At 40.1% G+C, this 27,414-nt stretch overlaps 1 protein-coding gene across 1 annotated transcript in view; it reads right to left on the reverse strand.

The window, feature by feature from the left end:
* WDFY4 (WDFY family member 4) overlaps positions 1-27,414 on the reverse strand; it is a 108,381-nt gene that overhangs the window by 40,681 nt on the left and 40,286 nt on the right. Inside the window, 18 exon segments of the mRNA XM_031062490.1 lie at positions 631-779; positions 4,863-5,029; positions 5,906-5,957; positions 6,820-7,023; positions 7,974-8,051; positions 16,966-17,105; positions 17,659-17,850; positions 18,800-18,909; positions 20,758-20,996; positions 21,438-21,595; positions 22,160-22,277; positions 23,259-23,456; positions 23,569-23,730; positions 24,144-24,269; positions 24,594-24,763; positions 25,346-25,551; positions 26,372-26,471; positions 27,331-27,414. Coding sequence (XP_030918350.1) covers positions 631-779; positions 4,863-5,029; positions 5,906-5,957; positions 6,820-7,023; positions 7,974-8,051; positions 16,966-17,105; positions 17,659-17,850; positions 18,800-18,909; positions 20,758-20,996; positions 21,438-21,595; positions 22,160-22,277; positions 23,259-23,456; positions 23,569-23,730; positions 24,144-24,269; positions 24,594-24,763; positions 25,346-25,551; positions 26,372-26,471; positions 27,331-27,414 — 2,653 coding nt within the window.

A 27,414-nucleotide genomic window follows, 5' to 3' on the forward strand; every position in this document is an offset into this window, starting at 1 on the left:
CAGATCCAGTCCAATCGATCCTTGAGTCACCTGATCAGATTGACTGATATTAGACTTTGTCAGATTTGGATGCAGAGCAGACAGAGAGTGAAAGTGCTGAGCTACTCACTGTCCCACTGGGCGTTGCACATGAGCACACAGTATGCACAAAGAGCTTGGTCTAACAGACTCATTTGCAATATTGATCGCTCTCAATAAATCATGAGTCAAGAGATGATAGCAGAGTGCCAAATATTAATTATGATTCTGTCTTGGAGAAACAAACAAAAAACTTATGAGACAATGAAGCTAAAGGCTCCTGTCCTAACTGTTCCATATGAATAAAAGATGTGAGTTACTCAGAAAGAAACTTTAACATTTTAACATAACCGAAAACCAGCAATGTAGGTGTGAGACTGTCCACCATCTGTTGAAGATGGGTGTTCTCATGGCACCTCCAAAGCCTGTGAACAAGGGCCTATGTTAGTTATGTTAAACAGTTTTTGTAACAAATGGGAAAGATGAAAAACTTCTTGCTGTGCTATTATTCTGCTTGAAATCCCCACAAAATCTGTGCAAACTCAAGGTATCCAAGTGCCAGTACTGAAGATGACCAAGCAGATCTCTGGAAGGGAGGAAGGAATGACTCACCTGGACAAGCAGTGACGAGTACAATAGACTTCCTCCTGAAGGGATAACACAAAGCACTCACAGATGTAAAAGTGCTCTTGGCCAAAGAGCAGCACCCCTTCCAGTGCTGTATGACCCTGCACGACAGCCACAGAGCACTTGAACGTCACCTAGAACAGAGGAAAGCATAATAAGGAGCTGGTAACACAGGAGACAGAGGCAGCAGGGAGCCAGAGCCAGTGATGCAGAAGAACACAAGTTTGTACCAAAGAAACTGCCTTATTGATTCTTCACAGTGACAGTCACAAAATCACTGCATGACAGACAGAAGTCCAATCAGAATATAGGAATCTATCTAATTGTCTTAAGGATTAGGATAAACATTCTAGAATATTTTTTAATTTCCCTTGATATACTAAGGCTCAATCTCTTGTTTTTACTCCCAAGTAAACTAATTTAGCCCTTATAAGAGAGGAATTTTTAAAACACAATTTAAAAACATGGGGAATTTTTAAACTAAGTATTTTGTTTGTTATATATGCCAGTTGATAGAAAGTTCTTGGGAATTGACCAGTTTTCATAAAGAAAATAAAGTCTTTTTTTCTGGAACATTTTTTATGGCTGAGAGATGGTGCAGAAAGTTAACAAAGCAATTTTGAAATCAGAAAATTGTGTGGCCTGCAGAAAATGTAAAAGTTCTGATTTTAAATCAAGCAGTAGTTCATTGCAAAGAACATCCCTTACATTTAGAAGCATGGAGTTCCTTATTTTTGTCTGCTCATGAAACATTCTATATATACTCAGCTCCAAAAGCTAAGTCCACTGGTTAGTACAGTCAACTGGGATGATCAAGGTCAACTCAGTGTTGTGCCCAGTTTCAACCAGAGTTTTCAACCAGTACCTCCTCTGTTCCTAGGAAGGGGGTAGAAGCTAAATCATCCATTAGCCCAGCCTCAAAAATAATGCTCCCAAAATTTTAAAACACTAATACCACCTTACATACTAAGAAAAGCGCTCACTGCTGAGCTCCTCCTCTAAATCAGCACAATCCTGAATTGCACAGGATCCAGAAATGAGTGTAGAATTTTGCAAGCTGAGTCCATCTCAAGCTGCAAGGACCAGAGGGCTACATACAAATGGATTAGAGAGGTATTTACACAACAGGACAACTTTCCTAGTTCAGAAATGTAACGCAGTGTTCCTAAGAGAACAGACTGATAAGTATGAGAAGTATCACAAAATCCGTTTTCCTCTTAAGATCTCAATGATCTTATCTCTACTAAACTTCATAAGGACTAGGGAGGTGTATTATTTTATGGGGCATGCAAAATTGACCCAGAAATGGAATTAGTTTTACTAGATCATGTAAAGTCTATATGATAATATGTAGAGTAAGTATGGTTCTACTTCACTCTTTGCTTTTGTTCCTAAACTCACTGTTTCTGAAGACAAATCAACAACCCTCCTAGCTGTCCCAAACTACACATGATCTAGCTAAGGTCAGATAAAGCAGACCCACACTGCTTCACAAACTTTTAGTCTTTGATGTTAGGATAACATAAATATTAAATTCATAAGAAAATGAAATAAAATCTTGTTTCCACACTTAAGGACTTTACTGACAAGCCATTATTTTACGAACAAAAGGGGTGCTTCATTTTGAAATCACTTAGTGGGCACAGCAGGTTGTTTCCCTCATTCTGGGTTTAAGGGAAAAAAAACAGCCCTGGGAGATTTCTGTGGGTAACTTTTCATGAAAATCTCTTCAGTCTCTCTCCCCTCTAAATGATTTCTAAGAGGAAGGTAGCATTTTTCCATCACCTCTCCCACAGGAATGCCTCTCTCTGCAGGGATATGCCAACCACAGAACTCTTGGCTGGAGCGCCTGCCATTACGTGGTTAGAGACACGTATGCTTGCACTGAGAATACTGGGGAATTCTGCTCACATTAGCAAACCACATGGTTTCCTGAAGTAATTAAATAGGAAAAAGATTGCTTCTTCCCAAAAGGAAGGTAACTGAATACTGAAACATCAGGCAGTTGCATAAAGCAGCTCCATGGGCACAAAGTTAAAATCCAGACTTGTAAGAAATCCACCTCACCAAACCCAGAGATCATGTGTGTGGGTATAGGAGGCACGTGGACCATGAAGGAGGCCTATGATCACTAATGTGGTCTGGTACAAAAAACCACTGTGCTATTCTGCTTAGGGCAGAACCAGGGCACTTTAGTAGGCCTTGTTGAGGGGGAAGAGCACTTAACCTGTCTTTCGCAAACCTTAAACTCTAAGCCCAAGTATTGTGTACTATCCAACCAGAAACAGTCAACAGTAACAATCCCTTTCTTCAATTCTATATTATTTCTTCAAACTTATCATTTTAAATAAATCTGCATTATTTGAAATACAAGAGCCCTTGAGATGAGTCAATTTTTTTCATTTGGCGAATGTGACTTATGTTATTGCTGATGAGTAACAAAGATCTGACTGAGTTGTACTGCACAATCTCCACCAGGACAGTGCTATACCTGCAAGTCTTGTACCTTCAGTCTTGCACTGAAACGCAAAGCAGCTTGACATTATCATAAATTAAACAAAAACTTTCATTTTCTGTCAAAACAGATCAAAACCCAGTTCACAAGCTACTAGAATCATTAATCAATGAAGCAAACATGACATAAAATAATTGAATAATTACCTTCTAAGGTATTGCCCAAAGCCCTGCACTCTTGATTGCTCTGTTCATTCAGATGTACAAGGGAACATATTCACTCAAACTCGCACACTGACACACACACACTCAATGACTTTTCTGAGCAGTCCAGGAAATAAAATGGCTCCCGTTGCCTGCTTAAAGTGCAAACAGCTCAGGAAGCAGCCACTGACAAGGCAGGACCTCTGTGCACTAAGTGAGCACAGGACAGCTAATGTCACTCCCCGCTGCTTTTGTTAATACTTCTGTCAGCTTGGCGAGGCAGTGACTGCTGCTGGGAAAGAACATGCCTGGCATTTCTGATGGCTTCCTGCAGAGTTACATGGAGAAGAGACAGACAGCCTGAAGGCTCAAAATGAGATCAGTGCATGGAAATCATGCCTCACATTTTCATGCCTGTCTCCTTCTGCTGGGGAGAGGTATGGGGAGGAAGGGGCAAAAGGAGGAGGGGCAGAGAAATGAATTCTGCTACAGAAACAGACTGCATCAAGAACTCTGAGAAAGTCATATTAGAGAGCACAGGTGTGACACCTCAGCCAGTGGCAAAGCATCAAGAAAATCTGGTGATGGTATTGAGATATTTTAATAAAACATCTATTTCTATATCTGTGTACAACTACCACAGCACTGTGAGGTCTGAGTTTACACACTATAAGTATTTGGCTTCCTCTATGGGATGCTAACTCCTAGGCCACTGAGAGAATGATGCCACTGAAAAAACCAGGTACACTGCAAAAGATGAGGTAATGAGGCCAAGTTGTCAATTTCATTGATGTTGTCTCAATTAAATTGACAACATCAAAGGTGCCATGTTCCTAAGAGTCACCCTTATTTACTTCACAACTCATCTTCTCCCCCAGTGCTCCTGTACCTTACGCCTCTTCCTAGTATTGGGAAGAAACGTTGGTGTAGGGCATCCAGTCCAGCACAAGAGCAAAGAAGGAACAGAAATGTTTTGAACAGATAACACATGCTAGAAGCATCAAAGAGGAAGCATGGACAGTTTATATGGCCTTAGGGGGAAGAATCTGTCCAGTACTCATGGGGAGACAGAAAGAAAGACATGTAAAAGGAGGAAGGAAATATTTTCTGGTATTCTTCAGGGAGACATGTAAACACCACTGAACTAGCAACCTATACAAAACTGGCATTTTCTTCCAGAGGTTATAAATAAATTTGATGTAGGCACTGCTGTGAGCACGAGTAAAGGTTGCAGAGCAGCACAGGAGTTCTCGGAGTCTCAGAATTTGCCATGTCGTAGGCAAATCCCGACAGGGTCTCATAAGAGAATATCTTGCTTGCCAGGCCCAAATTTTTTTCTTTTACTTCAAGGAATTAATGTTAATTGCTCTTCAAGAAAAGTCTGGAGTTCATACACAGTCTGGAAAACTGTATTTCCTGTAAGGAAACACAGAATAATATCTACTGTAGCCTGAATCCACCTGAACCCTGAACTGAAAGGAACAGATAGGCCTCTGTATCCAATTCACCCTCTAAAATGCCATGTCCCCAGAGAAAATTTTCTAGCTCATCTTTCCTACCTTTTCACTCTCTGCAAACTCCTGCAATATAATTTGTCTCTCCACACACAGTTCCAAGAAGTCTTCTGAATGGAAACTTTCATGTAGAGCTGGGAAGAATGTTAGCTGGTTACAATCCAATCCCTTCTGATCCATCTCCCTCTCTGCTCCATTTAACATCAGCTCTCCTATATGAGTATAAAAGAGATTGTGGTTTTAGTGGCAGCCGGATGACACCAAAAGCATTTGCAATTTAGTCTTTCACTCAATCTATTCTACCTTGGGAAATAGCATTATTATCTCCAAAAAAACAGGCAAGAGAATTAAAATCTGTGACTGCTGAAGAGGGATGCTTATTTCAGGGAACCAAAGACAGATACATGCAATCAGTCATAATTCAGACAAAATCCCTATATTCACAGAAGATTAGGAAATTAGGAAAAATTTTAAATGGTGGTGTTTTAGGGACGTGGACTGAGCGGGATCTTAAGAAAACCCAGAGAGAGACAACCCACTTATATCTTGCCCAAGCTGTGTCCCTGGTTTTGCAAGCTCATGCAATGCATGCAGATAGAAAAGGCACAATCAGCCTTCCTATTAAGGGTTCATGCAGAGACCACATAGTGCTTCCATCTTGTTTGAAGTCTAAAACAATGAGCTCCGCTCATTTATTTGCTAGGCCCTATCACAGTAAAAAGTATACAATACTGCATATTTCCAATAGCACTTTTCCCAAGTTTAAGCATTTTTCCAAGTTTAAGCAAGGAGCTTTCCAGGTCCCCAAAAGTGCCCAAAGCTTACACTTCAGAATAGCTTTTTTGCTTTAGACCTTTCAGGTAGCAACAAGAGAGCAGAAAATTCTGAAGATAGTTGATATATCACCTATGAAATTTGCATCAGTTTTGTCACAGATGTTACAGTGACATTTTTGCCCAGAGCACCAACAGTAAGGGGTTTTTTTCTGGATTAAATTGTGTGACCTAGAAATTAATACCCTAATTCCAATTATCTTTGACTATTTATGTCTACTGTCTTGATGATGCAATGTAGCCCTAAAAGGTTACCTGGATTCACTTCAGTAGGGGAAGTTGTTTCATTTCTGTTTCCTAGGAGAACCTGAAAAGAGACTAGGTGTGACTAGAGTGGAATATGCAGATAGGTAAACATAACTCAGAACCTTTTTTGCAGAGAAAAACACAGATTTAGAACTATGTTGCAAATAAATGCCAAGGAAATTCAAAGAAACTCATTGGAAAGGAACCTAAAGGAACAAACGTGAACAATTGAGGAAAGGAACCTAAAGGAACAAAGTAAATCATTATTATCCTTCCAAAGATGATTGTACACGAGGCCAGTTATAGGATAAAAATCATACTACTCAGTACAGAAAAAACTGCCAGAATCCAAGCAGCACAAAAAATGTCTTAGGTATGGGAACCTTATATTAAAGTGCTTCAGCCTTTCACTGATGGGATTTGCCATTTGGACATTAAAGAAACAGACAGTAGTAAATACCCCACATTCACAGTTCAGTCTTAGCTTAAACCACTCTTGTTTCCCCTTTTGGCCATTCAGCACTTTTAGCAGCACTAGTAACAGGACAGTGCAGTCCTCTAACTGGACTCTGCTGCATACATTGGGAAGCACTATATCATTGAGATACTACTAGCAGAAAAATATGGACAGCTTATATTGTCACCTGTCTGAGGAGATTTTATACAAGAAATGAGAAAAAAAGCATTCTGTTGCTGTTAAATACATTGCAGCCTTTCTTAACCTCAAAATCAGATCCCTTCAGTGGGTTCTCTATACATGGAGCAGCATATTCAGGAGACAGGTGATGAGAACCAGAGGAAAGAGATGCACACATTTGTCAAAGGTTGGACTCTGCTGTTGAAGGTCTTTTCCAGCCTTCATGTTTCTCTAATTCTATAAAGTCACCAGCAGATATTGTGCACCTCCTGCAAAATCTTTCTACCTCACTCTTCCTTTGCATCGTTGCCACTTGGATGTTCATGTGCTGAATCCTCCTCCTCATTCGTGAGGGCCCCTCGTAACAATCAAGAATCCATCGTGGCTCTGATGATGGTGGAGCATCTCTCCATGGGCCCCCTCTGTAGAAAAGTTGTTCCTCGAGTATCATCCAGTCCTTAGCTGCTTTGCTGTAAGCACACTGCTGCATCTGTGGGGCAGAAACACTTTGTGGTGGCTTTTGGACACTTCCCTCCTCTCAGCCACCAGTGGCACCATCCCAGTGATTCAGAAGGATCTACCCAGCCCACCAGACGGAACCTCTGCAGAGGGAGTGCTGCAGGCCTAACAAACACAAACACAAGTCCAACTAACCACTGGAAGTGTGCTGCAGGAGGTGTTACTAGTGATAAAATAGTGATAGTCTGACTAGACAATACAGTGACAAATAAAAGCATGTCACAAACTTGAAAATGGCTACTTTCATAAAATTTCCAACTTAAAAGCAGTGAGCCAGGAGATTCACATCACAGAGGTTTTTATTCACTCCATTTTTTCCTGGCAAACATGTGTGACAAATGGCAGCAACAGGGTTCACTAAAAACAGTCTGAATGATTCAGTTGTAAGTGTACTATGCTCCCCCTGAGCAAGGCATAAATTTAATTCTTTCTACTTTGGTGTTGTATGCAAGCAGCTAGGGAGCACTGACATATCAATTTAAAGGAGAGAAGAGGTGAGAATTCAAAAAGGCAAAAAGTTTGTTGGTCCCTGATGGCCAAACCTGAAACAGAAACATACCTGTGATGTTTTACTGTCTATGAGCTTGAGATCTATTTAAAAAGTTTTACTGGCTACAAAAGAAAAAAAAAATAAAAGAAGTGTCAAAGTTCTCACTTTCATTTCTGCCATTGGAAGAGTTGAATAATTCATTTAAGCAAAGGGAAAATAAAGGTCCTGAAAAAAAGTGGGGAGTCTAATTGCTGGGTGATGCTGTATCACATTTCAGCAATAATGTCAGGAAAGGAGTGTGGACTCATCAACTCTCAGCAATTCTTCAGGCACAATATTAATTTCACTTCTAAAATGCTCCGTTTCTCAGGGCAGTCCAAGAGTAACCTTTCAATAACAGAAAGCTGTTGCCCAGTATTGCTGTCCTTTACCTGCACATGGTCCTTGTACAGAGAAGCATAGAGCTCCTGCCCAACTCTTCGGTACCGTTCCATACATGACACAAATCCCTGGAAGAAACATCAGAACACATTATGCCAAGGTGCTGCAGGTGTAAATCCTGGCAGGGGCAGAAGCAGGCATTAATTGCTCTGTCTTTTACTACAGCAGTTAAGGAATATGGTCTCTGTCTGCAAGTCTGATGGCTCTGCAGGCAGTGTAGAGATGAGTCAACCACCTGAGAGCAAGTTGCACACTTACACCAGGAATATAAACATAGACATCATCTTAACATGGGTCATTAGTGGAACTACTCAGAACTTTCTCAGAAGGAGAAAGAAAACACCAAATACAATGTAAGGTTCCTCTTTTTGCAGCTGAATTAGTACTGCAAATAGCATAAATTATAATCATCTGTTATAGAGACTCCAACTGAGGTAAGGATCTATAGTGAGATTACAGGAGAGGTGAGTGCCCCCAGTGCCATATGAAGGCTGTCACATCCAGCTGAACTTCCCTGACAAATGTGAGATTGCTGTGAGTCACAGCATGAGGCTAAACTTGCTGTAAAGTCCCAGCCTCATACTACTCAAAGCCATGGGTCAGGTAGGTAACTTTTAAAGGCAGGGACTCTGTGCCATGCTGGCAGTGGTCCCTCACTGCAAACTTCTGGCTGCTGCTTGCACTGGGCTCTAATTAAGTTAACATACAGGGTCTGGGTGTTGTGCTGATTACTGCTGGCTGCCAGCCAGGTCTGTAACCCTGCTGTGAAGTCACATTTATTGGTGTTTCCCTGCAGGAAGCTCCTGTTTTACATGATGAAAGTCATTACATTTTTGTTTGTTTAAAGCATCATTGAACCTGTAATCACAGTTGTGGCCTCACAAAACTATTCCATACTTCATATAAAACTCCCATAAAGGCTGACCTAGAAAGCAACAGCATTCTGTGCTCTTAATCCAGCCCTGGTATGGGAAAGGAGCTGAGATCCTGGCTCTGTGTGGACTTGGGGCAAAACCATTCAGAGTAGAAAAATCAATTCCTCCATTTTAGATGTTCAGAGGCTGTTCAAGCCAAGTCAGTGCTCTACTGGCAGCTATTTCAAAGTTGCTCATAGTCTGTGTTTCACCCACGCTCATCAGTGAGACCCCTAAGGTCAAAGTCCACATTGCAGATTCTCACCGACCCAGCTCCTAGCCCTTGGAACATATGAAGGGTCCTAAGAAGGAAAACTCCTGCTACCCACATCTGGTCAACTGAAGACTAACCACTTTGGCTTCCAAATGAGCTATAGCTAGCCAGCTTCAACCAGATGAACATGTCCCTGCTGATGTCACAGGAAAACCATCTGGTTGTAAAGTGAAATGAACAGTTAACAGAATTGGAGATGACTGTAATTGAAGAAAAAAAAAGTCAGACAAGCCAGACCGACACACAAAAACAAAACCTGAAAGAGATAACCAATAAACATGGAGAATATAGACCAGACTATTATTTACCAAGTGTTCAGTCAAAGCATTTATACTGTAATGCCTAATGAATAACTAGTGCAAACAAGTTTCCAACAAATAAACAGATTCCTACAATTAAAAATTGTAGGTGCTTATCTTTTAAAAGAGCAACTCTTTGTGGAGTAGATTAAATACAGCAGTGCCACAGTAAAATCTATCTTAAATAAGAACATGCCAGCTTTGATAATTGCTAATGTAGTGTAACATAAGGTTTGCCTTTCATATGCAGAAAAGCAGGTGTAAATGTAAGAACCATAATGTGCATTTTTGGGAAGGACATCAATAAGACATACAAAGGGCCTTATTGATCAATCCTTTCCTAAAACTCTAGGAAACCATAGTAGGAAATACTAGGAAACCATGCTTCAAGTCTTTTTTAATACAGATTTCTCTACTTTGCAGCCTTAGGCAATCACATTGTAAGTAGAATCAGATCATTTTGCTGCCACATATTCCCCAGGCAATATTTAGAGCTTGAAAAGGAGATAGAATTTACAAGTTATTTTCCTATTAAAAAACCAAAACAAATCACAGACTCAAAAACTCTTTCTTGTCTTGCTGCATGGAGTCCTCAAATAGGAGACAAAATGATTAACAATGAGGAAACCCAGGGTGTGAATTTTCTATAATTTCTTTCAAGTAAAGCAATTGAGACACTGTTTGTAATGAGAAACAGTGGAAAAGAAAAAAAGATTGAGGTGTGACTTAAAAGTTAACAAAACTCTACTGAGCTTTGGAATGCTTTATGTCCCTTTTTTTTTCTTCAATATATATAGATCACTTAACACTCCTGCGCCTCATAAATATTCAGGCATGCTGTAATACACTTGAATTTCATGATACAGACAGCACACATACCACAGTTCTTTCCTAAAGAAACATTATGTCACTGGGGCTCTGCACTTGGACGCTTTCTTTGTGTGTGTTGTGTTACAGAATACACATACACGCAAAAGTATGTGCCAAAACTCCTAATAAATGAAAATAAATATCAAGACAAACTAATTTTGGACTTGTAAGAGACACAAGGAAAGCCCAAATGCTCAAATCCCTTGCTGTGCCAAGTGAATTATCCTGTGGATGATAGTGACAATACCCACATACTTGTTTTGAAGCATGTGTTTTAAGTCATCTGTTGGTAAGGGCTAAACCTAGTGATATTAGTCTACTAGTTCTTCTGAGCAAAATATTGTAAGTACACAAACATACATAGTAAGAGCATTAATGTAGCATCACAGCTATAACCCTTGTGCGGTACTTTAGACCAGTACATCTCAGAGATATTTATGAGAGAAGGAAAAGTCTTTAGTTTACAGATGGGAAGCAAAGAGGTGAGTTTCTGGAACATCACAGAATCATAGAATGGTTTGGGTTGGACAGGACCTTAAAGATCACCCAGTTCCAACCCCTCTGCCATGGCCATTTCATTTCAGAAGAGGAAAAATTGTTCCATTGCTCCCCAGGTAACAATCATCAAGCTAAGGCAGATGATGTTTTCCTTAGCAGAATAAAGAGCAGCTTATCCTAGTCCTTCACATACACTCTCCACACTGAGGGTTGTTTGCAAGCTCTTTTGAATCACAAAATTGTTATTGCTGTGTGGATTTTATTGTTGCTTTGCCAAAATTCATTTAGCTTTTCAACAGCCTGAGTTCCAGCAGTGAAGTGTTGCATGGAGGCTTCGTGCCTCAGCCCGCTAGGAGGCTAATGCAGTGTGCCAACTGCTCCTAAGGATCATGGATGGATTCCTGGCATTGCCAGTTGGTTGGGGAATAGCAGACCTAATGAGAAAATCCTCCATATTTCAGTGCATCATAAATGTACCCACACACAGGGGTGGGTTTCAAAGGCTAAACCTAAAGTGTGGTGTGTACATGTGATGAGACTTCCACGTTGCATTTATCAGCTAAGGACAGGCAGTACAGAAGCCAGTCTACTTCTGTAGCAACCATAAGTCTGTATGTGCATACACACAGCCCTTCACCAGATGACACTCCTGAAGAGATTATTTCCTGGGAGAACAGATAACTTGTCTCCTAATAGCAAAAAAAGCACAATGAGAGTCAAGGCACGGTTGTTCTTTAATCCTGTCTCTGAGAATGGCTTCTGTGACTTTGGGATAGTTCATTCAACCTCCTGAGGACTCAGTTTCCATCCTGTTACAGCAGGAGCATTAGGTTTTACCTCAGAAGGGAAAGGTGAAGGTCAGACTTTGGCATTATGGGGAATAGCAGGGGAGTCTCTCGCCTTCACTTGTTCTTACTCACTGTTTTCCTATTTATATTTAAAATGTGGAAGTCCTACAGGTGTATGTAACTTAGAGCTTTATTACACACTATTTTCTAAGTGCATTTGTCCAACAGCCTCCTGTGCTGGCATTTTCTGATTACATTTTAATCATGGCTTTTATTTAGGAAAATTTGCCCTTCTAGTCCTTTAGCTGATGAAAAAATTCTGTAAACATCAGTCTATGTTTAGGGGTCAGAGTACAGAAAAAAAGAAACATCTGTCTCCTGACCCGTAAAAATTACAGTTTTCCTAAAATGACTTAAATTAAAAGGTGAAAAGACTATTTCTGGGGTTTTTTTAGTGCATGTAGTTCAAGCTGCTCTTCAGCAGAAAGTATAAATAGAACATGGATAGACACAAGCAAACTTTAATTTGGCTAACAAAGATGAAAGCAACAAAAAATGAATGGCCACAGACTTCAACAGTTAGCGACCTATACCCTGACCTAGAAGAAACATTTAAGTCAATCTTGCAGAGATTTCTAAGACCTCCCTCAATTTTCTGTTCCTTATTTTTCATTTTAAATTGACACTTCAGTCTTTTGAATTCAAACCATTTCTCTCTGAAATGATTATAAATAAAATCTGGAATCAAAAAAAGTAGAAGAAAATAGACATATTTGAATGAAGAAATAGGAAAAATTATTTCTCTGTGTATTCAGCAAAGAAAAGAATAACCTGTTTCAGTGGTTAGCACATGTTTCTATGGTTTTCTGCAACCAAATAAAACTCCTCTTTCATCCACATTAACACCATTCAACTCATTTGGCATCAACTCTGTTAAGTGAAAGTAAAACTCTGCAACCAGCAGCTCTTGAAAGGTAAGACTTTGGTGCCAACAGCTTAAAACATTAAATTCCACTTGCTGAAATCCAATATCCAAACTTAAGCCTGACCAGACACAATCTCTAGCTTGAAAGGCAAATGGATATTTTAAAACAATATGCAGGAGAAATAGCAGGCAACATTTTCATACAGTGTGTAATTCAATGAAGGGACTTCACTCCTAGAGAAGACCTCTGAGTTTAAAAACACAGGAAAACTCCCTCTGAAGAGCTACCCACAAAATATTCGTAAGTGATATATCTTGTGTTTCAGGTTTTAAGATGAAACTGCTATCAACAAAGAAACAATTGTGCTAGGATAGGTTTCCTACTGAGCACTGGGCTATCACACCCCATCTCCTGTAGCAGCCTCTGATGTATTTTTAGTGGACAGACAGAGGGGCCTGTGGATCTGAGTCAGCCTGAAGACTTGTATTCATCATACAACACTGATATTCCAATTCTCAGCTAAATATTTGCCTTCAATGAATGGACAAATGGTCCCCACATATTTCAGGAAATTCAGTGATTTGTATCACATAATATGAAATAGCTCTATATTTTATGTTTTCATGCAATTCTTATCTAACATTAACCTGTTGAATGATTTCTTTATGATCTTGTGAACAATCTGAAAATGATAAATGAGCAGTGTGTCAGATATGCATGCAGGAGGACATGAAAATTTCTGTGTTCAAAGTTAAAGAAACTTTTTTCAGCTTGCTACAGCATGCTGTAATTTAGCTTTGAGCCAGTTATTAAACAAGACAATAATATTATAATGGAAATTGTTTAATATACATCATTAATAGTAAAGTGCCTGCTTTCATTGAAGTAAAAAAAATGCGTGCTATGAGCAGTTTTGAAATGAATATTTGATTCCAAAGTTCCCTTGTGCATTTAATGACATGCTAATTTACATTTTAATTACTTCCTAAGAAATCAAAGCATTTGTTGACAGAAGAACATAATGTCAACTTCACGGTGCACTGTTGGTGGATAGTTAATGAACTTAATTAGATAATTAGTGATGTTAATTATCCTTCTATTATGAAGATAAACATGTTACACAAATGATGCTCTTTTCAAAGAAATATCATTAAATGTTTGCTTGTTTTAACTCAGTTAACTTGAAAAGCTGATAAAAGACTAACTGAGTGATTGGTAAGAAAAATATTTCAGTAACATTTTTGGCTTTGCAATTAGAAGTTAGAAAGCCTCTTAACCTCTTCATTCTGAAGAATGGGATTAAAAAGGGGATTAAAAAGACCTCATCTATTTCAAGTTATATGGGTCTTTGTCACAGAGGAATGCAATTAATCAACAAAAACAGTAGAGGACAGGCACAATCAGATCTCCTGTAAAAGTGAGAAGGCTCTGCATTTCTTGTAAAGAGTAACAGCTATGTCTAGAGTTCTGAGGCAGCGTGTCTTACAGGAGTTAGAAGTGTGGTGCTTGTAACCTTGCCAGGCACTCATCCTAAAGAACCTCAGGTCAGGGCATGGAGAAGCTCTGACTGATTTACAGTTGAAACACAATTGCTACAGTGGTCCTTTGCTGCTTTTGTAGCTTTTTATGATATCAAAAACAGTCACAGTCATTGTTACCTAAAAGATTTTGACAGCAAAACTTGGTGGTAGGGGGAAAGGAGTAGAAAGAGCGAGAGATCAAAAGGCTCACTTTGAAACAGGAAAGTCAGTGATTTGAAACCTTTGGCACTGTATTCAGTCTCACAGACCTTACTGCCAGCAAATGTTCCCAAGTCTGTCACCTGTAAGCATCAAAAAAAATCCAACTTTGTGCAATGCTCCTCATGCTCCTGCATGACTACTGAGACTTCCAAGAAGATACAATCACCACAGCAGATCACTGCCATTCTAGTACCAAAAATGTAATTAAACTCTCTTTTCTACACGATCACGCCTCCCAGACAAAGCCACAAGCAAAGCATGAGATAGCACAGTAAACTCAGAAATATGCAGAAAACACAGCTGCATTTGATGGCTAATTCTCACACTTGCCACCAAACAGCAGGAAATTGGCTTTGCTGATGATGACATGAGCAAAAGCACAACGGAAACGTGGGGTCTGAGCTATTGCTGGAGTGAATAGCTTGATTTTGCTGTTTTTTCCAGTTTGAGGATTGGGTCTCAAAAGCACTCTTCCTATCTTGTAAATAATCACAGAGTAAAACTTAAGAGGACTGTTTTGCTGCTTGTTTTTTGTTTGTTTTAATCTGCAGCAAATACTACTACTGCTTCAGCATCTTTGTTTATTTTTCAGTTGATAAAGGAATCAAGTTAATAACCCAGTAAACAACCAATTTCTTCTTTCTAGTGGATGCATCTCTGAAATCCTGAGTGAATTTCTGCACTTCTCTCAGTATCTTTACTCAGTTAGGAGCAAATATCTTTATTTTACTATGGGATTGAAATGCTTTGTTCCTCACTATGTAGTTCATACTTGTATTTTTCGTGCAATCTCCATGTTTCAACCAAACATGGAGATTTCCTGTTGCTTTAGGACATAAGTCCATAACTGGCAGAAGTGAAGATAGAGGCCAGTAGTGAAAACAGAAGTCACTTGACACAGAAAATGATACAAAATTACATTACACCACTTTTTAAAGTGATTACCAAAGTTGTTAAAAATACAAATACCATTTACTTTTAATGTAACTTTTCTAATGTAAGTAAGTGTATGAAGGAAGAGGGCTGTTGAGAGGTAACTCAACATTTTCTTCCTCTTAGATTTCACCTCTCTAAAAAACACGTCAAACTCTGAAAGCCAGGCTGGAGGGAGAAAGGGGGAGAGGGAGAAAGGAGAAGAACATTTGGAACTGTAGCTTCATATCTCATCAAGAAGAACAATTTATCAGAGCTATGGAGCTGTCAGTACTTGACATGATAAGGAATAACACCAAGTGAGTAATGTTTCTTCCAAACCCAGCTCCTTTAATTACAAGCAGCTTCCTTGCAGAAGAGAGACAGAAGATGTAGAAACACCAATTTCATGCACTTGTGCCTGAATAATGTCTCCGTGCTGCCTTTTCCAGATGGCAACCTTTTCACTGGAGGAACTAATGATGTGGGCATATTTAGGGAAAAACCAATAACAGAGTCTTTAACCTTCAACAGCAAAAAGCATGTTGTACAAAATGTTCCTTGGGATACATTTACAAATATCAATTACATTGCTCACTGAGGTGTAATCAGCTGTAATAATCAAAATTAATTTTAAAAAATAATTAAACAGACCCCAGGGCAAATAGTCAACACTCTTGCAGTATGACATCACAGTATGCATATGTACCTGGGAAGAGATTGCTCACTCTGTAAGCAGCAGTGTGATTTTAAGGACTGAGAAGGAATCTGCAGCACTATGCAAAAAGCCTTGCAGCTCAGTAAGGCACTGTCAGATATGTTAGCTGGGGGTCACAGTCTGCCTGGTCACCTGCAAGTGAACCAGGCATCACCAGACATAGCTGCAACCTCCTGTAGCTTGAGCTAGAGGGTTAAGGCTCCCAAAAGTAAGGCTAAGAACAGACGCATTGTCTCCTCAGGAGGAAAAAAAAAGACCTTATATGTTGAGCATCACAGTAACACAAGCTTGGTTTCAAGCTCTGAATATTCTGTCAATGCACTTCTGCCCTACTCTATAGCTAGTTACTCTACCCCTAGCACACTCAAAAAGTAACATCTATCTAGTGCTTTTTATATCCATTTTTGACAATGCTAAGCAAAAACATGGAAATGGCCCTCTCTTTCAGCAAACGAGGAGCTTACATGTGGAAAAGAGCTCACATCTTCATTGCTGACAGGAGGAATTATGCATACCCTCCAAACCCATCCCTGGATTATATACCAAGACTTGTTTTCCTATCTCTAGGGGTTAAATTCAAATTTGGACCTTTAATACTTCATATTGAGTAGAAAATATAAGGATAGCACTATGATAACACCTGAGCCTTCCTGCTAATTCAGAGACCGAAGGACAAGGTTCACACAGGTGAAGCAAGCCAACAGCAGCAGCAAAGCTGGCATCTCCTCACCTTGCTCCACCCCAGGCAGAGGCCTGTTTGCACAAAACATCTGGGCTGCTTAGGTTTTTCAAGTACTATAATTGGGCCCTATGCAGAAAATATGCATTATTAGACTATATGAACAGGCTGCCAAGAGAAGTTCTTCAGGTGACCGTTTCTTTGTGATTATTTCTAGCAGCCTAGAAAAGGAACCTCAGCTGCCATAGCTGTCTAGTTTGCAATGGAACATGTCAACCAACAGACACACTCAGAAGCCTCCCAAATCCAGATCCAGAGCTATATACAAGGCAGACCCAGAAAAGACAAAGAGCAAAATTTACCTCTGATTTGCATGGCGTTTCCTTTGTGTTTCGGCCAGGTATGAACCTAATAGCTGAAGAGAGGCTTTCACTCCAGGAATTGTGCTTGCTCTGGGACAGGCTTGGCCCTGCTTTATTCTGGAGAAGCTTCTTTTCAGATACTGCAAGGGAAAACAGACAAAAATCTTTTAAGATGAAGTTGACCCTGTCAGAAAATAGAGGGGTTCTATCTCCATTGCACAAGACAAAACAATGTGGCAGTGTGTCGCTCCAGATGAGTAATGTTCTATTTTTATGATAAGTGAATTAACACATACTTCTCAAGCTTTTATTTAAAAGTCTCACAGAGGTCTGCCATAGATCAGTTTCATTACACAGACATGAACTTTGAATCACTGCAGCACTACACATATTGCAATGCCCTTCTTTCAACCATATATCCTCCCTTTAAAATCTTCTTATGGGTTATAATCATCTAAGGTGATTTCTCTTCCTGGCAGTACAACATGAGCCCTGTGATCCCACCAGGTGATTACAGAACGGCTGGGTTATGACACAGTAAGAAATCACAGCCCTAAATGAGAGAGACTGAGAATCTGCTTTCTCAGCAGGTGAGGAAAGGCAAAACCAAGGAGCAGCAGCTTTCCACCAGGCACCCCATTTACCACAACGTTTTTGCTTACTACAATGAGTGTTCCATAAAAGAACAGAGACCTAGCAAGTGCTGCCAAGCTTTTGTCATAATTTCTTCCCATAAAGGAGTGATCTCTGTTATCTTCATGTCTCTTTCTTTGTCATTTCCTTTTACAGAAAGGTCCATCTTGTAAATGTCCTCCAGAGCCTGCCGCCTCTGAGAAATGAGCTGCTTCCAGATGATTTCTACTGTCCTCAGAATCTCCTGGCGGACTAGGAAACAAAAGTAACACCAAAAACGTTCTTCACTTATGTTTTCAAGTCAATCAATGGGTAAAGCAAAAACATCTAATTTGGAAAAGCACTGGTTCAGAGTAACTGCCAGAGTCAGTGGAGTTGTTCCTTTTGCCCACTGCCTCCATAGGTTCTAAGCTACACTAGTTAATCTAATACAGAAGACAGCAGGACATTTGTTTTATGATATTTCAACTCCTTGAAAGAAACAAGTAGGAGTGACGCATGGTTTTAACTGGTTTCTGCTTTGGAAAACCATTTAATCAGAATTTTGATGACATTATTGTGCATAGAATGTTAAAGCACATAAAGAATATTCCTTTATGTTGCCAAACATCACTGCAGATGGAGGGGCAAAGGTAACCAAGTTGTGAAACAATTTGACACAGCAGGAGGGTATTGTACAAGGAAGTGCTGAGTTGTTTTTCTTCATTTCCCTGCAAACCAGACTGTTTTGATTGCATCTTAACCAAGACAATATATATTTAAAAATAAAAATTAAAAAGCCAAAACACTGCACTGCTACAGGGTTCAGCTGACCACACTGAATCCAACACATTTTTTCTGTGTTTCTCTGAAATGCTCCAATACTTTTTTCTGCATACAATAGACAAAGTCTGTATGGGCCTCGAAAGAAACAGAGCAACAAATAGTGTATGTACCTCACCCCTTATACTGGCTATAACATGGAGGAGACATCACCAAACTGATACCCACTACTCCTGAGGATGCTGCATTGACTTTTGAATAAAAAGGCTTGATGCAAACACAAGTAATTTTTAGCACAACTCTCCTTTCTCTGTGCTGTGTCTGCAGTGCCTGTACACCAAAGAGGAAATAAGTGGCACTTGCACAAGCTGCTCCGAAAACTACTTAAGACAGTATTCTCCTTCTCTCTAAGCCACAGGCGACATGTGCCATAAATTACCATCATCTGGAGTAGGCAGGCTGCCCTTTTCCTCTTCACTAGGTGCAAGGAAAATTTGGTGATAAGAAGCCAGCTTTGGTTTTGCATCCACCCCAAAGCCTTCTGAACAGCTGTGACAAAGGGGAAAAAAAAGAAAAAAAGGAAGGCAGGTAAGGAAACGAGACTGAAAACAAACTGAGAACAGTGAAAGAACTACAGGGGTTTCTGCACATCCAGTACTACTTGATTCATTTAGTAGATGAGTATTTTCAGGTTTGGAGCATATACCAGTCATGGAATACCACGGAATTTTCAGCAAGTGGGAACTTAACAACTGCCAGTCTGGCTTTCAAAGGCAAGGAGCAGTCATCAAGACCCTGTAATCACTCTCTTGTATGTGTCTTATCCCTGCACTTTACTGCACTTGTATCTACATTTCACCCCAATTAGATAGAGCACAGGGCTGTCCTGATGTAGCCAGTCTGCATCAGCCATCTTGCACCTCCTCTGGGCATCTGGCACTTTGTGTCTTTACTCTGAATTCCTTTGCTAGAGGTATCTGCCACTATGTGGGAAGCAGTGTCTTCCTGTACCCTGCACTTGAACTGCTTAGTGAGTTTTTTGCGTCACTGAAGATTCACTCAGTTTCTAAAGTGCTCAGTACAGAAAAGCTATGAACTCAGCTCCATGGATACTATTAGCATGCAGATGTGATTATTGAGAACATCACCATGGCCAAGAAGACTTCTGCTTTGGGACTGGGGGCTATGCCACAATCTACCAGTCAGGAGGTAAAAGACACTAGGAACTTCAGTACAGCAGTAATACTTAAAAAAAAAAAGAAAAAAAAAAAAAGAAACAGGCTTGCTTGGCTTGCTTAAGGTATCCAGATATCCAGACAATCTGGACTTTCTCACAGAACTGCTGTTAATAATAGCATATATAAGCATATATAACCACTAGTAACACAAAGTTCTTTCAATTCTGAACAGGGCTTACTATCTGGGAGTATCAAACCCTTGGGTATGCAAAATTGCCATTTTTGTTTCCGATTTTATTTAAAATACCACATATCTGATTCCCTGGATTTGCTATGTTTAGCTTTTGGATAACATAAACCATTCAGTACTTCAGTTTTTTAAAATTCATTTGTGCTCTTACTCCATAAAAGCACTCCTCACCCCATCTCAACAGGTTTGGCCTGGAAATTATTATCTGACTGTAATAAGAACATCCAGAAAAGATCTCAAGAAGTGCAGCTCATTTCTGGTGTGATATTGTATTAATGAATTCCATTCTGACCATCAAAGCAGTACAGAAGGTTATGGTTGAAGCAAGAAACATTAAAGTGAAAAATGCACTTGCTAATATTTACTTTTTTTCGCAAAACTGAGCTTCCAAGGTAACTCCCCAGCTTACATTAGCAATAGTACATCTGTTATATAAACATCTGTAAGAACAGCAAACGGTGGGTATGGATGTTCTAGCCCTACCCAATGGCAGAGGGCAAAACTCCCAATGTCAGAACAACTAAAATATTGCAGCTCAGAACCAAGAAACAATAACACAAGGATCATAAGATCCATTCACACTTCTAGATATGCTTTAAATGTACCCACACACAAATGACTACTGGATCAGACAAAACCTCTCACTAAATTACCCCATGCAGATGTCTCAGAGAATGGCCACCTACATGACTTGGGAGTGATCCTAGCCCACATCCCAGAAAGATTTCCAGATGCTCATTTTCCTGATGGGCTTGTGAGCCAGCTCCACTGAAATCAGTTCAAGCTTGTTAACTGCAGTTGCTACTCTGAAGTGAGTAGCTGCTGGAAATGCTGGATCCAGCTCAATCTCAGTTTCTAGTGATTTCCCAGACTGGAAATTGCCTAAGTTATGTGATATCTCCCCCTCTGCACCCACTTCCAGAGGTACAGCACAAATATAAAGAAACATAATAAGATGAACACTTGTACCTGCCCGAGTTCAGTTGGCAAAGGCAGTACATCAGGCAGATGACAAAATTGCTATTTGAGTTGTAAGTTGCAAAGATAATGTCCCACTGCTCTTGCAGAACAATGAGAGTATTCAGGACATTAAACTGTTCAGGCAGTGATTGCTGAGGCCTGGATAAGCAGTATAGGATGGCTCTGTTTAAGCAGCTGTACAGGGCACTGAGGAAAACTTCCTTTTGAGAAACAGAGCTTTCTAAGACCTGTAAAAACACAAAACAGCAGTTTACTTGGCTTGCTCAAAGAACTTTCTCCCCAAGGATCCACTCCTCCCATTTCATTCAAACTGTTGGAAACTTATTTCAGCAAAATTGCCCTGAACTACCTGTGACATAATTTTTTTTCTGTATTTCTGCTGAAGTCCCCATAACTGTGGAAGAGATTAATTTATCCCAGTTCAGCAATGTGTACATAGCCAGCAGACAGTGTCAAAAAAGAGTTAACTATCCTTTCTGTACGCTGTACCATCTCTCTCTAATTATAATTTACAGCTGTTATGTCCTCATGCAAAAAAACAGGAATAAAAACAATCACCAAATGGATTACAGCCATCTTCTTCAGAATTGCAGTCTCATGACCTCAGTGTAAAAACCCATCACGTTACAGCATGTTGATAAAAGCTGGGGAGAAGAAAAGTGACTCACACACATAATCTGTTTGGCAATGAAGATCAGGATTTGCTTGGGATCAGCCACAAACATTCTGCTGTTCAGTTTCTCAACCAGCTTCTGAACAAAATAAGCAATATTCATCATGGATAGGGGTGCAGCTGATTCTGAAGTACCATGAGGATCAGTGTGTGCTGGAGAGGATATAAGAGGGTTGATTATTGGAGAAAAGAGGAAATTAAAAAGAAGTGGAATGTGAGATTACAAGAGCTGAGAGGGAACAGTCTCATACCATAATATCTCAGAGCTGGGACATGTCTAAGAAGACTAAGTGTAGCAGAAACACCTTACTCAGACTGGAAATGATAGTTTCATCTTAAGGATGGAACCAATCTCACTAAAATGCTGTAATGAAGAACTGGTTTAACTAACAACTCAGAAAGGAGAGCAGTAACAACTAAGTTAATGGGGCTGTTTCCAGAAGCATTCAAGGATGAACCTAGGTTTCTTTCTACATACTCCCTTTCTAATATTCAGAATCTCTTCTCAAAAAGAAAAAAGGAAGATGCTCTCCAGAAAAATTATAAAATTACAATAACTGATGCAAACTGGCTTGCAGTAAGATGGACAGTGGAGCCTGCTGAGCTGGACTGTCATTCTAGCTGTTGTTTCCAGACCTTTCTAACAATGACACCCACATGCTAAATATCAATTAGCATGATATTCAAACAAGAGTTAATCTGATTCTTACCACTCACCTCTTGGTCTCGTTTTCCCCTCGCCTTGGCTGGTAACCTGAAAGACATCCATAGCAGACAGCAGAACTTTTGTCTGAAAAAGTCTCCTCTGCTCACTGGTGGCATCTTCTGGAGAAGCCTATACAGTGATGGCACACAAATTAGTACAGCAGGAAAACAGGAAATCTGACTCAACTTCACTTACAGCAGGAGTGCATATGTGGATGGCTAATGGACAACAGATGTGATGGCAGAACTTCATTCCCAAATGGAAAACAAGGAACTCTTACATAGGACCACACCATCTAGCTGACAGCCAGTACCCTCTGCACACTGAACAGAAACAAGGTTTTGTGAAGGGGCAGAATTTGGCTCACAGGTGGTTCCCAAGAGGTCTTGTGCTCAGGGACACTGAGCTCCATTAGCAGGCCCAGGATTCAGACGACCAGAAATCCAAACTCTATTTTAACTGTACCAAACCTCAGGATAGTCTATATAAACCCTTACGGAGTTGGGGCTCCACAAGAGGATTTATGTCATTGCAATTGCAGCCAAGCTTATGTTCATTACTATTTGTATTACCAAGCTAAGTCTGCATCAGGATTCACATCTGGGATACCTGAACTATTGACAATTTGGAGCTGAATCCTAAATTTTTAATTTTCTCCTTTCTTCAGACTATTCTGTTTCTCTAGAGTAGTTGAAATCTATAATCAGGCTCAGCTGCTACAGCTTGTATTAATCTGCACTTACAGTGGAGCCAGGGTTGTTTTGTTTGAGAACTGAGATTTTGTTATCTCAAAAATTTGTATACTGAATGTGCCATGTGATATTTTCTGTTCTCAACAAATTCAAGGGGTGCCCTAATGACAAGCAGGCAGTTACTAAGGAAAATTATTTTTTTCCCACGCTTTTCTTCAATATTAAACATTGACTGAAAAATGTCTTCTCTGTCTTCCAGGGAGAGTATTTTCTTAGTTCACATTAATGCAGAGGAATTAGAGAAGTCCTTTCCTTTAGTCACTGTTAGCACTTTTGTTACTAGGTCACTAGAAGGATATGTCCTGTCCTTCCACCCCCAGTGTGAGGTAGAACAGCAAAGCCTGCTGATGAGATAAACCTCAAGAAGCAGCTCAAGGGGATGTCCTTGTTTGCTTGCTGGGATGTTGAGAAGACTGTCCATCAGGAGGACTCGTACAAAATCCCACACTTGTTTCTTGGCAGGGTGTGGTAGGAGTGGGAGAGAGGAGGGATCAGCACAGCCTTTCCCTTCAGCAATGGCTGGACCATCAGGGGTCAGAAGGCCTTCAGACCCACCCTGTGAAAACAGATAGCAATACATTTGCACTCAGTCTACTGTACATTGATTTTTTTTCTCCTAGTGACCCATCTCTGGTCAGAAGGGATTATGCTGGCTCCTGTACACATACCTTGGGTGATCCTGAATGGAAAGTAATCATAGCCAAAGTTTTCAAGAAGTCAGGACAGTGCCACACAGGGTCCTGCGTATAACTGTGATAGATCAAGCACAGAAACTCGATAATATTCCCTGGATAGGCAATTGCCCAGGAGGCTTCTGCATCTGCAATAGGCTGAACAGACAAATGTGCATCTGGTCAAGGCAGCATTCCTCTCATTCATAAAAGCTTATCTTTGTTCTTTAGATATTCCTAAGCAAGAAGTGACACAGCCACAAAAGTCAGACAAGGCACAAAGTAGTCAATCCCACCTTGCAGATTGAAGATACATCCAACCAGAAACGTGACATCATCAGGAATGAAAAAACTGAATGTCTGTGGTTTCTCTCAAACATGACCCCATCACATCCTGCGCTACATACCCAGGGCAGTAGCTGTTGTGTCCCTGGGCAGTGCCTGCTCAGAATCGCCCTCTGAGGGCAGAGCAGGACTAGGGATTACAGGCAAAGGCTGCTACCAGCATCTCTCACACCTGGGCTCCTTATTCAGCCACTCACACTGCACTGTCCTTGCAACGAAACACTTACCTTGTCCACAGTGAATCTAACCATTTCCAGCAGTAACACAGCTGCCTCTGCACACAACCCAGATTTGAGGACATTCTCTCTATGGTGGTGCTGCAAGATCCACTGCAACATAGACTCAAGATCTTTCTACACAGGAGGAAAGAGATTTCATTAAGAGACGGGAATTGTATATGATACATCAGAACAAAACCAACATGTGTCTACCTCCAGCAGCTCCTTCCTCTCCTATTAAATTTGTAACATTTAACACCTGCATGAACAAGGTTGTTGTGAACATAAACTTTCTTAAATAAAAGTTAATTAACTTAATTTGAAAAATATGAATAGTTTTTATTATTACAAAACCCAAGTAGGGTTAACATGCCTGAGAATCATCTCATGGGAAAAGGCATAAAATGTCAAAATAGTAATGCAATAGCAGCTTCAGGTACTTGTCTGCTTTTTTTATACCTTGACTGCTTCAGGTGGTTCAGACGGTGGAGCTGCCAGAAAGAGCTCTGCCACAACCAAGTAGATCTCAGGGATGTGAACATGATCAGTCAGACATCTTTGCAATACAGAAAATCCAAAAATCAAGAAGTAGCCATTGTCAGGCACCAGAGGATGACTTCTTAAATTATCTTTAAAGGAAAAGAAAATGAAAGTGTCTAAAAATGAATGGCATATCAGCAGAAGGATTCCTGACACAATTTTATCCTTGTCTCTGTCCTACAACACAGTAGTCTGCTAGGCTGCAGTATCAACAGTTTAAAAAACACCCCCAGACTAACAGATAACAATTTTTACCACTATCACTTTTGTTAAAGGGCTTTCTCCCTGAATTGTTCTTCTTCCTTTCTCCTCCCTTTCTCAGAACCCCAGGTTTAATTATCAAAAAGCAGGCTGAACAAATCTTTGAAAGACAAAAGGTTTCAGAGCACAAGTTGACATCTGAACACCTTACAGGTTTATCAAGTAGCCTCATTTTGTGCAACACAAAAAGGCCCATCTAATCAGAGTTGCTAATTACCTGCAAGGGAGAAGTACTACTTTCCACTTTTCAGCACAGAAATGCTGAAGAACCAGGACAAATTTGCCTTAGAAAGTAATTTAAACTCTTGGTCTACTGAGATCAGTGGGAATCCTCCTATCATGTGCACAATGATCTTCTACCACTGAGCTGGATCAAGGCAGTGTTCTGGGAATGTTAAACCAGCACATACCCATTAGAATGTTCAACCCTGCAGAGCTGTTTTCCAGCCAACGCCCAGCCACTATCCCCTCCTTGAATCTGTTCAGCAGCAAACGATTGTGGAGGAAGCACAGAAGCAGTTTGATTCCCAGGACAACTGTGCTGAAGTGCAGGTAGCTCTGTGTGAACAGCAGAAACCAGTCTGGCCCCAGTGCCAAAAACGTCTTTTCTTTTTCCCTAGGAAAAACAGGTAAAGGAAAACACATGGGAGGAAACATGATGGAAGACAGAAAGGAGATATTATATAAAATTATCTTGAAGTGATCTAGAACCTCATGTTTCTCTAGAAAAAAAAAAATCTCATTAAAGGTGTACCTTTAGAGAATCACCAAGATGTAACAACAGGCTCATTCACACAGCTGAAGTCATTCAATTCCTGCTACATATAACCTTGTATTACTGTCAGGCAAAACAGTTCATTAATGTGAAGCCCCTTCTGAGTGTGTTTATCAATAACCAAGGCAAACTACATCACAGACCAGATCTTTCAAGTGATGAAATTCAAAATTCTGGTTTAAATTTTCAAGTCCAAGAAGTGCTATCTAATGAAAATGCACAATTACAGCTCCCAGCACTATGAAGTCTGCCTTTCAGTTATGAAAGGTACAATTATAATAATGGCATTCTCATGGTTATGATAGAGCGGTGCAAGCAATCCTACGTTAGATTGACTTGATTTTCAGAGACAGATTTCAGAGACAGGGGTTTCTTCAACCCCTGCTATGCAGAAGAAATATTAATATCCAAGTTCCCACTTCACTGTGTTTTCTGAAAAAATGAAACTTTTTCCAAAATGGATATCAGTTGTATGATCAGACCACACAGCTGTGTGAATGCCAGATAAATCACTGACAAAAAAGTCTCTCTGAATCCAGCCTGCTCTTACTTAGTATTTGTTGCAGTTCAAATATTATCAGCGTGTTTAGTCCTGGTTAAGCACCAGAAAGATGAAAAATATGGGAGACAGAGACACTTCCTAAACGTTTCTCTTACTTACTCAGAGGACAGCTGAAGTTTGTCTGAGCATATTACATCTAACAGCATCCTCAGTAGCTGGTTTCGAAGACAGATTGTCTTTCCAGATGTTTGGTTTAAGGCTACAAATATCAAAAAGCAATAAAGAGTAAAGAAGAGACAAAAGATGTTCCATTGCTTTGATGAACAATTTTGTTTGCACCCAATTAGCCCCATAGAAACACTTCTATCTGTTTTTTGCAGAGTAAAAGGATGTGGACATCAAATTTTAGACATAAAGATTCCTGCTAATGTAAGAAACAACCAGTGCTTACACTGCCCAAGTCCTCTCTTTTAAAACTCATTAACACTGCATGATGAATAATATCTCAGGTTAAATAGAGAGAGAAATATAAACAGGCAATCTGACTTGTATTGCCCAGCTGAGATGTCTATATACAAACTGCAGTTACCACTGTCACCTTAATATGATCTGTTGTTTACAGGTGCAGTAACAATAAAGCCTCAACTGAAAGATCCCAGTGAAAAGGCCAAATGACTGGATGCTCCTCCATGTGAACCTGACAAACACACAGCTACTTTAAGACGTGCAGTGCTCCTCATTATTATTTGCTACAACTGTAAGCATTTACAGAAAATCCAGGATGCCCATTGAAATTTTATTCCTTGTACCAGCCCAGTAGGTAGGTTTGGGGACAACTTCAATTTAATGTCCTTCCTCTCTGTGTTTGTCTGAAATCCAGCACTGTGTTGGCTCTGCACAATGCAGTGAAAGTACTGCTGGTTTATTGGCAGAGAGAGAGCAAAGGATCACCTCAGTGCAGCCTGTCCCTTTCCATATGAAGAAATTTGAATTTTGCCTCTTCCTGCAGCAGAAGGCAGAAGCACTAATGTTGCAATTAGGGTTGATCAGGTGCTGGGGAAGGAGGGAAATTCTGTAGTTAAACTATCACAACACATACCCCAGAGGCAGCCCCTCACCTTCAGTGGGCCTCTCAGCCACACTATCCAGGTAAATCTGATTTTCATCCACAGAAGAAGGTTTCAAGGTGTAAACAAGGAACA

This window comes from Geospiza fortis, unplaced genomic scaffold (genome assembly GCF_000277835.1).
Source record: "Geospiza fortis unplaced genomic scaffold, GeoFor_1.0 scaffold130, whole genome shotgun sequence".
Taxonomy (NCBI): Eukaryota; Metazoa; Chordata; class Aves; order Passeriformes; family Thraupidae; genus Geospiza; species Geospiza fortis.